This window comes from Dama dama, chromosome 2 (genome assembly GCF_033118175.1).
Source record: "Dama dama isolate Ldn47 chromosome 2, ASM3311817v1, whole genome shotgun sequence".
In the NCBI taxonomy this organism is placed as follows: Eukaryota; Metazoa; Chordata; class Mammalia; order Artiodactyla; family Cervidae; genus Dama; species Dama dama.
In genome coordinates, this window is record NC_083682.1 from 49,030,332 (window position 1) to 49,045,124 (window position 14,793).

A 14,793-nucleotide genomic window follows, 5' to 3' on the forward strand; every position below is an offset into this window, starting at 1 on the left:
TATGTGGAAGAATAGCAGGCATGTTTAATTGCTATATAATAAGCAGTACTTAATACTAAGTACCTAAGAGGACACAAAATTACTCGTTCATTTATTCATTCATGTTTAGACATGTTTATTATAGGTTTACCCAGAGATAAGTACTATTTTAGGTACTGCAGGAAGAAAGAAAAAATGTTCCTTTGTCAAAAATTTATATTTAAGGGGAACAGTTTAATAGATTAATATCTTAGCCATCTGTAAAATCCTCATGTAAATATATGCTACACATCTTGGAAAGCTCTTTTCCCATTGTTAATGGAGATTGAAAACTTCTTTGGACATTGGTTCAGTGAAATGAAGCTTTTGTGTCTATTAATTTTCGGAAGGCATCCTTCACATCTTTGTTCCTCAGGCTGTAGATCAGAGGGTTCAGCACGGGGTTGACCACTGTATAGAACACAGAGGCCACCTTGACGGTTTGTCGAGAGTTCTTGGAATTGGGTACACAGTAGAGAGAAAGGATGGTCCCGTGGAAGATGGTAATGGCAGTCAGGTGAGATGCACAGGTGGAGAAAGCTTTGCGACGTCCACTGGCAGAACGGATGTTTAGCACAGTGACAAAAATAAAGACATAGGAAGTGAGGATGATCAGAAGTGTACTCACCTCATTGAAGGTGGCGAAGCCAAAGAGCAGCAGGAGGGGGATGTGTGTATTGGAACTTGAGACAGCAATGAGAGCAGTGTATTCACAGAAAAAGTGGTTGATCAACTTATGTCCAGAAAAGTTTAGTTGGAGGGCATAGCAAAGGAGTACCAATGGGCCAAACATGCCCCAGAGATATGACCCAGCCACCAGCAGGGCACACAGCCTCTGTGACATGACCACTGTGTAAAGCAGAGGGTTACAGATGGCCACGAAGCGGTCATAGGCCATCACTGCCAGCAAGAAGGACTCAGTCACCACAGCCGTGCAGGACAGGAAGTACTGCAGCATGCAGCTACTGTAGAAGATGCTCTTATCGGCCATGACCAAGTTCTCGAGCAGCTTGGGAGTAACAATGGAAGAGTAACAAAAATCAACAAAAGAAAGATGACTAAGGAAGAAGTACATGGGGGTGTGAAACTTAGGGTTAATTTTGATGATTACCATCATGCCCAGATTTCCTACCACGGTGATAATGTACACGATCAGAAACATGAGGAAGAGAGGAATCTGAAGCTCTGGGTAATCTGTGAAACCCAAGAGGGCAAATGTTGTCTCCAGACTCAGATTTCTTGCAGTCATCACTATGATGCCTTTGAAAAGAAGGGATGGGAGAAGGGAATTTTTCTTGACAAAGAGGAGATTTACAGAAATAAGTGAAAATCATATTATGACTTTCTATAATGTACAAAATAAAATGAAAGGAGTTACTAGTTCTAACTTTTTCCATTTACAACATTCCTTATATAGATAACTACTGTGGATGGATCTGCCTATCCAACTGAGTCTCTGAACTGTTTTTGCATATCCATTGCAGCTGGTATTTTCCTCAGAAATACTTAACACATTGAAGTGAGTACAGCTAGTAGCATAGTATGCACATAACTGATAGAAAATAATTGCACATGAATGTGTAAGCGAATAAAAGTATCTAAGAAAAATGTGAGATGTTTGCTTCAAAGAAAAACATATATTGTTACTGTATTTTGTGTGCATACACAAATCAATTAAAACCTTGAAGAGAATATGTTTGTCTTCTAAGTATGAGAAAAAATAATAGAGACATCTAAAAAGAGAGCACAGTGATCCCATTTTGGCATGTTTTGTTCAGTAAAGGATACTTCTCTCCTGGGACAGCTTCACTGCTGAGGAGAACAATGACTCATTTGGAATTCTAAGTGGAGTGTACACTTTATCAGGATTTATAGCTTATGGATTAACTTCTATTACAAACCTAGACATTGTATACATGTCTCTTAAGGGTCTCAAGATTTATCAGGTAGGAGTTCTCTCAGAATTAACTACTTCTCATTTTTGTAAAAGTTTATATAGCAATTTAAACTACACATAAATAATTATGTATAAATGTCCATTTCCCAGTAGCAAGTTTATTCTCTTCTTTGTGAAATAGTTGTCAGTCTTGAAACATGATTGCTAATTTCTTTCTTTAATATTATTGGACTCAGAATTGGCTAGCATTTACAGTGATTTAACATAAAAAGGAAAGTGAAAAGAAGACCTCAGTTACCATTTCAAGAAAATAATATTTTTACTGTGTCATAAACAACGTCAAAAACTTACCTGCAACAGAGAAGCAGGTCTCCACTGTCCTGTTTCTCTGTGGGCTGAGTATAACTGGGAGATCAACGCTCTTACATCTGAGTCTGTAGCCCTGGGGACTCAAGCCCTGGAGGACCACTAGCAACATTTTCCTCACAAGCATCAAAACAGATCATTAAGGCAAATGGCAGGTCTCGGAATTACACAGAAAAGTGTGACTTGAAATTGGCTGCTAGGCTTTGTTTCCATGTAATTAAAATGCTCCTAGAATGAATGACACTAAACTAAAGCTAAGGGAAAAGAGTCTATATATATATATATATATATATATGTATAATGATGTCTAGAATTGGAAGTTTACTTACATAGTTTTCTTTGCAATTTGGTTTGTCTGTTTCTTGAGTATATGTTTAATATCTATTCTTTCTTGGATTTACTTACCATTTATCAAAATATTTAAAAGATTCAGATATAATTTTCCAACTTTTTTCACACCTGATATGCCCTGTGTCGTAATTATTTTCCTAGAAAGCATCTTGTCAGAGATATATTTCATGTTTGAGTTATAATAAACAGGACACAAGTCAATTTACATTCAGTTGCTACAGCAATACATGAACCGTGAACTTCCAGATGTTCCAGCTGGTTTTAGAAAAGGCAGAGGAACATGAGATCAACTTGCCAACATCCTCTGGATCATTGAAAAAGCAAGAGAGTTCCAGAAAAAACACCTATTCCTGCTTTTTTGACAATGCCAAAGCCTTTGACTGTGTGGATCACCACAACTTCGGAAAATTCTGAAAGAGATCGGAATACCAGACCACTTGACCTGCCTCTTGAGAAACCTGTATGCAGGTCAGGAAGCAACAGTTAGAACTGGACATAGAACAACAGACTGGTTCCAAATAGGAAAAGGAGTACGTCAAGGCTGTATATTGTCAGTCGGCTTATTTAACTTATATGCAGAGTACATCATGAGAAATGCTGGGCTGGAGGAAGCACAAGCTGGAATCAAGATTGCTGGGAGAAATATCAATAACCTCAGATATGCAGATGACACCACCCTTAAGGCAGAAAGTGAAGAAGAGCTAAAGAGCCTCTTGATGAAAGTGAAAGAGGAGAGTGAAAAAGTTGGCTAAAGCTCAACATTCAGAAAACTAAGATCATGGCATCTGATCTCATCACTTCATGGCAAATATATGGGGAAACAGGGGAAACAGTGGCTGACTTTATTTTTCTGGGCTCCAAAATCACTGCAGATGGTGATTTCAGCCATGAAAGTAAAAGATGCTTACCGCTTGGAAGGAAAGTTATGACCAACCTAGACAGCATATTAAAATCAGACATTACTTTGCCAACAAAGGTCTGTCTAGTCAAGGCTATGGTTTTTCCAGTGGTCATGTATGGCTGTGAGAGTTGGACTATAAAGAAAGCTGAGCGCCGAAGAATTAATGCTTTTGAATTGTGATGTTGGAGAAAACTCTTGAGAGTCACTTGGACTGCAAAGAGATCGAACAAGTCCATCCTAAAGGAGATCAGTCCTGGGTGTTCATTGGAAGGACTGATGTTGAAGCTGAAACTCCAATACTTTGCCTACCTGATGCGAAGAGCTGACTCATTTGAAAAGACCCTGATGCTGGGAAAGATTGAGGGCAGGAGGAGAAGGGGACGACAGAGGATGAGATGGTTGGATGGCATCACCAACTCAATGGACATGGGTTTGGGTGGACTCCGGGAGTTGGTGATGGACAGGGAGGCCTGGCGTGCTGCGGTTCATGGGGTCGCAGATAGTCGGACACGACTGAGACTGAACTGCACTGACCCTGTGTGTGATGTGACCCCCTATGATGTACAGGGAAGGCTGACTTGCTGCAGTCCGTCAGTCGCAGAGTTGGACACAACTGAGCGAGTGAACTGAACTGATGATGGAATCATTAATATTTGATTTCCACCCTGGTCTCTCTGTCTTCGTGGTTGAACTCACTGCTGACCTCTTCCTTCATCTGTTTGTATAAAATATCTAATACATTAAGCACATTGCATCTTCCATATAGCTCACACAAATATTTGCCAGTTCTGTGAAACTTTACCCCTTTTTTTGTAAGCCAGTTTTTGAAAAATGGTCTAGGTGATTTTTGAATAATATTCAAAAAGGTCTTTATCTTACATTTCAATAAAATTTTGTCAGTTTTGATTGACAAGAGAGGAATTTAGGTTTACCTCTGTCAATTTTCTGAAACAGCGTAATTTACCCTCCTCTAGTGTAACTGCATCCAGAATAACTAGATTGCTCTCCTCTAGTATAGTATAACTACAACCTATAACATTACCCTTGTAGGATTAAGAGAAAGCTCCAGAGGCATCCATACCAGACTACTTTTCCCCGTGATTTTCCTAGAGAGAGGTCAGTCTAAGTAATACACAGCTGCTTTGAAAAATACTAATGTCCTGGATTTCTGCTTTTCTTGTGATATTCTTGCCCCATATCTTTGGCTAAGAGATTAATCAATATAGTAAGTTGTGGTCATATTTTTTAGCCTTTGAACATGCATCTTTAAAAGGTTCAATATTCCTATTGTTTCTGTCAAAAATTTGCCGCAAACTTAGTGGTCTATAACCATTCATAATTATTACCTTGTAGGCAAGAAGTCCAAAATGAGTCTTATGGGGCTTGAGACAAGGAATGCTCACAGCTCTTTCCTTCTGGAGATGCCAGGAACCATTCACCCTTCCCTTCTTCCTGCTTCTGGGGGCTGCTGGCACTCCCTGACTTGCAGCAGCCTCACTCCAGTCTCTGGTCCACTGTCACATTTTCATCTCCACTGTAACAAATCTCCCCAGCCTGCCTCTTATAAAGACACTTATATTTAGTATTCAGATCATCTTCCTGTCTCAAAGTCCTTATCACAGCCGTAAAGTCCCCTTGTAATAGAAGGTCCACTCACAGATTTCAGAGTTTAGAGCCTGAGTGACTTTGGGGGGTATTATTCAGTCTTTCGCAGTTATTCTCTAATTTTGTCCTGAGAAGACTTTTTAACTATGTATGTCTTTGCATGTATGCATATGTATGTATTTGTGTATTTACATGCTTACACTGTCATGCATGTATTTATCTATCTTCTTCTTCCACTAAGCTACACAAAGTACTGGACCATGATACTCGTTATGGGGAAATAACCACCCCTGCCCCTCAGGACTTTGCTGCTGTTATAGTCCTCTACTGTTTATGCACTTATTTGAAAATTTTGTCTTCTGTTTGTATCATCTTCTCCATTTAATAAAGAGATGAAATTTGCTACTTTCTTCTATTTCCCACCTTTATTGAGGCATACTATTTTATAGCTTTATTAACTTATAACACTATACAATTTTAATGTGTACAATGGGATGGTTCGATACACACATGTATTGGGAAACATTACAATAAAGTTAGTTAACATATCTGTCATCTCATGTAGTTACAAGTGTGTGTGTGTGGTGAGAGCATTAAGATAAACTCTTCAGAAACTTTCAAGTATACACTAGAGTATTTTTTAACTACAGTCACCATGCTGTACATTAGAACTTCAGAACTTATTGTCTTCTCTTTTTTTTCTGTAAAACTTTATTTATTTATTTTAATTGGAGGCTAATTATTTTACAATATTGTAGTGGTTTTTGCCATACATTGACATGAATCAGCCATGGGTGCACACACATTCCCTATCCTGAACCTCCCTCCCACCTCCCTCCCCATCCCATCCCTCAGGGTCATCCCAGTGTACCAGCCCCGAGCACCTTGTATCATGCATCGAACCTGGACTGGTGAACTTATTGTTTGATAACTGGAAGTTGCACCCTTAGACCAATATCTCCCTGCTTCCCTCACTCCCTAACCCTTGCAAACCACCATTAAACTCTGCTTCTATGAGCTCATTCTTTCTGATTCCACATATAAGTGAGATGACATGGCATTTGTCTTTCTTTGTCTTAGTTTAGTTAGCATGTTGCCCTCAAGATTCATCCATGTTGTTGCAAATGGCAGGATTTCCTTCTTTTCTATACCTGAATAATATTATATATTATTATACATACTCACAAAATTCTTAATCCTTTCATTTGTCAATGGACACTTATGATACTTGTATGGTTTCCATGTCTTGGCTATTGTGAATAATACTGCAATGAATGTAGGGGCCAGATATCTCTTCAAGATAAATTGATTTCATTTCCTTTGGACTTGTACTCAAAAGTGAGATTACCAGATCATACAGTAGTTCTATGTTAATTATTATGCACCTTTTTCTATACAGTCACCAACAGTGGACCAAGATTCTGTTTTCTTTTCGCTAGTAGCAAATTCTTGCTAGCATTTTATCTCCTCTCTCTCTCTCTCTCTTTTTTTTTTGTCTTTCGGTGTAGTTTTTGGATAATAGCCATTCTTAGAAAGGTATTGCTGCTGCTGAGTCGCTTCAGTTGCGTCCGACTCTGAGTGACCCCACAGACGGCAGCCCCCCAGGCTCCTTAATTCCTGGGATTCTCCAAGCAAGAACACTGGAGTGGGTTGCCATTTCCTTCTCCAATGCATGAAAGTGAAAAGTGAAGGTGAAGTCACTCAGTCATGTCTGACTCTTCACGACCCCATGGACTGCAGCCTACCAGGCTCCTCTGTCCATGGGATTTTCCAGGCAAGAGTACTGGAGTGTTCTGCCACTTTCTTCTCCAAAAGGTGTTAGGTGATATTTCATTCTGGTTTAATTTATATTTCCCTAATTATCAGTGATTTTGAACATGTTTTCTTGTATCTTTTGGCTATGTGTATGTTTTCTTTGGAAAGAAGCTGCTTCTCTTCTGGAACCAAAATATCATTATAATTATGTTGTAAATCAACGTGACTCTGCCTTTTGGCTAGGACTTTAATTTTTTCAGTGAGTTAAACATTTCAGAATACTAAATAGTAAGGCCAGTTAAAGAGCAGTTTCATCTTTTAATTTTCTAGAGCCTGCTTATTTCTTTACCAATATATCACTGGATAAGCACCATTTACCATTCACAGTACTTCTAAATCTTTCACATGTGAAATGTCATTTAGACATTTTGGATTTACACCAGAGATTTATGTCACACTGGCCTAAACAAGAAAACTAAATATGAAGACAGGTTGTTTTATCTACTCCAAACTCTCTTAACATCAAAAGGTAATTGCTTCCTAGAAAAAGATATTTTGATACTTTTAATGATCTCCCTTGGGGAAGAAATAAAGAACACTGAAATTTTCAATTGTGACTTTTCTTTCCCTTTGAAACACTGAGAGGTTGATCTAAATAATAATAATAATAATAACATTTGCTTACTTATTTTTCCTAGAACACTACATCACAGACCAAAGATCCTTTCATAACTTCCTGGCAGTTCAGTTCATTTGCTCAGTCGTGTCTGACTCTTGGCGACCCCATGAACCACAGCACGCCAGGCCTCCCTGTCCATCACCAGCTCCCGGAGTTCACCCAAGCCTATGTCCATCGAGTTGGTGATGCCATCCAACGATCTCATCCTCTGTCGTCCCCTTCTCCTCCTGCCCTCAATCTTTCCCAGCATCAGGGTCTTTTCAAATGAGTCTGCTCTTCACATCAGGTGGGCAAAGTATTGGAGTTTCAGCTTCAACATCAGTCCTTCCAATGAACACCCAGAACTGATCTCCTTTAGGATGGCAGTTCATTCCTCTCTTATTCTTTGGTGATTAACTTCATCTATAATTTGGTCATTTTCACTCCCATGATGTTGTTTATTTTTTACCTATGTGAATCAAGATATATAGTATTCACTGTACTTTTGAATATAAATAAGACTGAAGGATATTTGTGCTAACTGGTATATTTTTCTAATGCAATAATTTTAATTTATACAGTATTTAATTGTGTGACTATACCATTTTTTAAATGTCCATTAAGGCTATTTCTAGTTTTTGTTATTGCAATCTATATGCAGCTGAATGTTTTTGCACATCTTTTTGTGCATATGTATTTGAGTTTCTCCAGAGCAATGATTTGCTATGATTTTTCATGTGATGACATACACAGAAAAAAAATACTTATTGGATGCACAAGGAAAAACTGAAGTTGATTTGTTTTACATATTTTCTCAGTTTTATCACCTCTTTACTGTATTTTCCTAATTATTTTGTCATAGATGTTATAATATTGATATTTAGTAGATACTGATTGTAGATATTGACCTTCAGCTTCTTAAATATATTTAATTTTTTCCTCTCATTCTGAGGTTTCTTTTTAATGTTTCCATGTGCTTCAATAGAACATACTTTAATTCTAACATGGTGCATTTATTTTGATTTTTAATATTTACCTACTCTGATTTCATAGTTTGTTCATTATCTTAAGAGAGATCAACTTTTATAAGAAATTTTAATTGAAACATTAGCATAACAAGTAAGTATAATTGCTTAAAGGGAGATTTTCACAGACTTTCTACAGGGTATTTACATATTTCAGACACTTTTTCTTGTGAATCATACATGATTTTTCTGGAACCCAAATATTTTTGAGGTGCTATACTTCAGGAATATGAGTAGCACTATTTTCAAGCTTTCCAATGAGCACAATTATCACTTGGTAGGTGCCCCAAAGCAGTTTAGCTAGAAATACGTGTAATGATCCAGTATCATTCTGACTTTTAATCCAAGTTATAAACAAATTTCTCTGATTGTGGTGGACCAGAATCCACCTAATCAGGGATGTTATTTATCAATTATATCTAGCACTCTACAAGTTTGAATTTCTGCATCCAAGTAATTCAGATGAACTAATAATACCTAAACTATTAACTACATTACTGAATAGACTCTTCAGATGTTCTGAAATCTGTATTTGCTTAGAAAGGGCAAGATCCCTAAATTGAACATGATCAGTTTTAATAAACTACATTCAAGGTCTAATTATGAGACACTTTTGATAATGGAAGTGTCATTTCTGTGGTTCTGAAAACTGCAAGAGTCAAATGTTTATAGAATATGCAACTACAATGAAATATTTAAAATTAGGCAAATATATATATATATATATATATACATATTCCAAGGTACAGTACTCAGCAATAGAAGCATTTATATAAGTATGGTTATTTTTTATCTTTGAGTATATTATACATGTTATTTTACCTTTTTAAATTTCATGTGACAACTATATTCATTAAAGAGACATCACCTAGGTGAAGTGCTAGTCACTTAGTCGTGTCCATCTCTTTGTGACCCCATGGACTGTAGCCAGGCTACTCTGTCCATGGGATTCTCCAGACAAGTGTACTGGAGTGAGTTGCCATTTCCTTCTCCAAGGGATCTTCCCAACCCAGGGATTGAACGTGGGTCTTCTGCATTGCAGGAGGATTCTTTACTATCTGAGCCAGCAGGTAAGCTCCCTTACCTAGGTGAGCACAGTACTAATTATTATGAATTTAGTCAAAATTTTTCATTTCTTTTCATCTTTTATTCATCTGTCAAGTATTCATTGAAGGCCAAACATGTCTATAGGTAATTTTTTAGGCATTAGAGATATAAGATACAATAATAATACTAGAAATGTCTGCTCTCTTGGAGTGTATGCAGGGAGAAGGAAATAAGAGACAAATAAATTGTTGCATATATTAAACATATCATCTATTTCTAGGAAAAAATATAAATCAGGTTAAGGGAATAAGGAGTGATTATCTCATTATATTAGGTTTTCAGAAAGGAACTTTCTTGGAAGGTGATAGTTGAATAGGCACATACATGATTTCATGGAAATGTATTTATTAATGCTGGATTGAGCACTAAGATATTTTGGAGTCTATTAACTTCTTTACAAGGTGTTTTATGTTTTTGTATTTCAAGTATTATATCAGTGAGTATATCTGTATGTATACTGTATGTCAATGAGTTCAGCGTCAGGATTAACATAGTATAAAAGAGACTGTACTTGAACAATTATTTATGAGAATTTGGAACTGAGCATACTATAGACGGGCTTCCCAGGAGGCGCTAGTGGTAAGGTACCTGCAGGAGACCTAAGCGACTCGGGTTCAATCCCTGCATCCAGAAGATCCCCTGGAGGATTGCAAGGCGACCCACTCCAATATTCTTGTATAGAGAATCCTATGGGCAGATGAGCCTGGCAGCTACAGTTCAGGGTCTCAAAGAGTCAGACACTAGTGAAGTGACTTAGCACACAGCATGCACATGCTATAGACAGAAAGGATGATGATGTGTGGAAGGCACAGGTAGACAGGACTCTGTGATGCCCACAGGTGGGACGTATCTTTAAAATAGTGACAGAAGTGAAAGCTAGGAGATGATGACTCTTGAGTTTTCTTAATTCATTGAATTGGTTAAAGTAAAACAAGATCCAAAAGGGCAGCAGAATATTCATATCAACCATGTTAACTATGATGGACTCACAGTAAGCAATACAACTGAAAGGATGAGTGCAAGAAATAGTCTATGCTCAGCTGTAGCATCAGCCAGAAGGATGGAACACAGCTTCTGGGGCACAACAGCTGTGTAAGTGCAGGTTTACAAACAGCCAGGAAGCAGTTAAAGACACTCATTGAATTTTGGGTTCACCTTAAGCTCATCTTGATGCTCACGTTAATTACATCTGCAAAGATCTTATTTTCAAACAAGGTGACATTCTGAGTTCTGGGTGACATGGATATTTGGGGGACAATATTCACCCACAGTGCTTCCATGGTGGTAGCATGGAGGTAGCATGGTGGTACCTCAGAAGGTAAAGAATCTCCCTGAAATGCAGGAAACCCAGGTTCAAACCCTGGGTCAGGAAGATTCCCTGGAGAAGGCAATGGCTACCCACTCCATTATTCTTTCCTGGAGAGTTCCATGGACAGAGGAACCTGGCAGGCTATAGTCCATGGGATGGCATAGAGTCAGATGTGACTGAACAACTCACATTTTCACTTTTCATACACCCACAACACACATCATTTTACACATGATATACAGTTATTTTATTTGACATTGAACTGAACAGAAACTAAAAGATCAAAAAGCCAATTTATGACTTTATGATCTAATGAGTTGACTACATAATTTGAGTCATCATGTCTACAAGAAGATTTAATCAACACTATGTAATAGATAAAATTTCTTTTGGACATACAGATCTTCAACCAAATTGTATTAAGTGATTAATTAATTTCCTGACACTCTCTTTCACATCTTTGTTCCTGAGGCTATAGATCAGAGGGTTCAGCATGGGACTCACCACTGTATAAAATACAGAACCTACTTTGACCATGAGCCATGAGTTTTTGGAGCTGGGTACACAATAAAGGAACAGGACAGTCCCATGGAACGTGGCGATGGCGGTCAGATGGGAGGCACAAGTAGAGAAGGTTTTTGGTGAATCCCAGGAGAGGGCATTTTTATGATAGTGACAAAAATGGAAATATAAGTAGTGAGGATAATTACCAGGCTGCTCACTTCATTGAATATGGCGATGGCAAAACAGAGCACTTGGCTGATGAAGGGATCAGAGCAGGAGACGGAGACAATGACAGAGTGCTCACAGAGGAAATTATTTATGATGTTAGACCCACAGAAGGATAATGTCTGGAGAAAATAAGTGAGTGTCAGGGAAGAGACTACACCCCACATGTAGGGACAGGCCACTAACGATGCACAGAGCTTTGGGGACATGACCACTGTGTAGAGTGGAGGCTTACAAATGGCCACAAATTGGTGATAGGCCATCGCTGTCAACATGAATGCCTCTGCCACTGAAAACATACAAGCCGAGAAGAATTGCATGATGCATCCCATGAAAGAGATGGTTCTGTCTTCCACAACCAAATTCTCCAAGAGTTTGGGTGTAACTGTGGTGGAATAGAAGAAATCAACAAATGACAAGTGACTGAGAAAAAAGCACATGGGGATGTGGAGTTTGGGACTGATCCTGATGATGGTGATCATGCCCAGGTTCCCCACTACGGTGACGGCATAGACGGTGAGGAAAATCAGGAACAAGGGAACCTGGAGGTCGGGATATTCTGAGACGCCCAAGACGCCCAAGGGTGAACGTGGCTCTGGCAGTCTCATTTCCTTCAGCAAACCACATAATTGTTGTTGGAGAAAATCTAAAATAGTGATAATAAAATGATAACAATGATAATGATGACAGTCCATGGATATGATATTTATTGTGTGTCAGACATTGTGTTAAAATATTGGTACATTAGTTTTGACCACTAAATAAGACATGAATTTCAAAACAAGCAGTCTCATGTTTTACAAAAGGAAATGGAAGCATATATGAGCTAAGAAACTTGTTTGAATTAACACAGCCTGCTGGTGATGAGTTAGATTTGAAGTGACCATGAGTGACAGAAATTGAATTTAGTTTAGAGTCGGAGAGAAACATTTTCTATAGTGTCATAGAAAAACATGTTTTTCACAGTTCCATCATTCTGAAGGTCTGTGCTGTTTAATGGGAGTAACATAACAATAAATGAAAACATAGCACTCAAATTTATTTTAAAAAGCAGGAGGAGTAATGTTTTTAGAGGCAGTTGTACTTCTATCATTATGTTCAAACTGAAGATCATTGAAAAGGCAGAGGTCATGAGTCACCACAAGAATTTTCACATTTTGAAAAACATAAATGGACACTGAGGGAAAGAAAGCTCTATCTTCAAGTTTTCCAGTGATTCCAGTCTGATGCTAAGATTATTGGCTTTGTGTTCATTGCAGCAACCTGGTAAAGTAATGGAGTTGTGTTATAATTTGTGGCACCCTCACTTTTGCTTTCTTTCCTATCTCACTGTTTATCATTTGTCTCACATAGTGCCACTGATGCTCTCAGTATAGTCTTTTAAATTCTTTGATCAATATCTCTTAACTTGCTATCAATATTTTCAATCTAATACATTTATTAGGAATATTATAGCATTAAATGCTTATAGAATATCTGAATTATAGAGTAACTTAAAATATATTTTGTTCCACTCTTCCATATTCTATACTGTTTCTCAAGAAAATCAGAAAATACAGTAATAAACACAAGGTTACATTATGACCCACAAAACTTCTGGTGACAGGAATATTGAGTTTGATTAAAACCACAGGTGAAAAAATAAAATAAAATAAAATAAAAAACAGGTGATAATCTTGCTTTGAGTTATACAATTATTTGTATACATTATTTTGAGAAAGCAAAAGCATCTTGTACTGGTAAGCAGTTTATAGCAACAGAAGTATATTTATTTAGCAAATATTTTAAAATAAGTTAACCAATAACAAGCACACATCTGAAATATTCAGATTAATAAAGGGACTATTAGTTCAACTCTCATAAACAAGGATGCAATTTTAGTTTTGTCTGACCATGTGAAGGGAGAAATAATTCATTATTTCTTGAATAGCTTTGCGGTACTTTTGACACTCAAAAAATATATTTCCTATATGCAGAAAAGGGAATGGGTGGGGAGTGGAGAAGAGCTAGTGACAGACAGACTGGCTCAATGAAAGAAGCAAGGAGTTGGAAACATAGATTTAAATTCAGTTGCAAGCTTTGGCATTTACTGTATGATCTTTAGTGAATCACTCAGATTTTATGAGTCTCAAATTCTTTATCAGTAATAGTGACATGATAATATATATTTTATAGGTGTATAAGTATTAAGTTAGAAAATGACATTAATATAATTAGCACAAAGTCTGACAGTTGTGGAGTTCAAAAAAGGTTTTCCCACCTTCATCTCTGTTAATTATTAATACTCTGAATAATTGGTATTATTTTTAAACACATATTATTTTAAACAATCTAAGAAACAGGTCAAGGTCCAAAGTTGGCAGCAACAAAAATGCAGGAACAATTTGTGATGTTGAAGAATAGCTCAACTCTTTTTTTCTGAATTTCCTCTTGGCCCTGTTCATGTTAATTCATCAATCACTGTCCTTCAATAAATTGTCTCTGTTTACCCTTTGTTTTCTCTTTATTATCTGACTCTTACTAATCATCCAATTTTAATCTCATGGATCACCCAGGCTCAGCCAACTTCCCTATAGTGGTGCTACCCTGCACTGTGAGAAAATTAATTTCTTCTTTTCTTGATTACTGTATCTGTTATGACAGTTTCTGGCTCTTAAAAACTTTAATTTCTCCTTTATTAACTAATTTATCAAGTCTAAATTTCTCTGCTCAGTTTTACATAAAGCCTTATCCTAACTATATTCTTCAATTTTCAACCTTCTTTAATCAAGTCAGTATTCTCAGAATATAATGCTTGTAATTTCCTCTTTTCCTTACATACTGATGCAGCACTTGAACAATATACAAAACATTTCGTGAAAATTGCTATCATAAGGACACTTTTCCTTTTTACTTCAACCATATTTCCTACACCCTTGACATGCCAGTGGACATTACTGTCAGAAAAATGGAATTGTATATTATGGTGTTCATTATTATTATATACATATGATTCTTACCTTCTTTTAACTCAATTTTGAGGTATTGAGGAATTATCAGGCATTATAATATTTTTAAAAATTTCATTGTGAC

General features: G+C 37.2%; 1 protein-coding gene and 1 pseudogene across 1 annotated transcript; both read right to left on the minus strand.

The window, feature by feature from the left end:
- Positions 1–328: 328 nt before the first annotated feature.
- Positions 329–2,393, minus strand: LOC133068876 (olfactory receptor 5D14). Its single transcript, XM_061159809.1, has 2 exons — positions 2,267–2,393; positions 329–1,278 (listed from the first exon to the last, which is right to left on the minus strand). The coding sequence occupies exons 1-2, from the start codon at positions 2,391–2,393 to the stop codon at positions 329–331; spliced, it is 1,077 nt and encodes a 358-aa protein (XP_061015792.1).
- An 8,276-nt stretch (positions 2,394–10,669) lies between these two features.
- Positions 10,670–12,348, minus strand: LOC133068887 (olfactory receptor 5D13-like; annotated as a pseudogene).
- Positions 12,349–14,793: the final 2,445 nt, after the last annotated feature.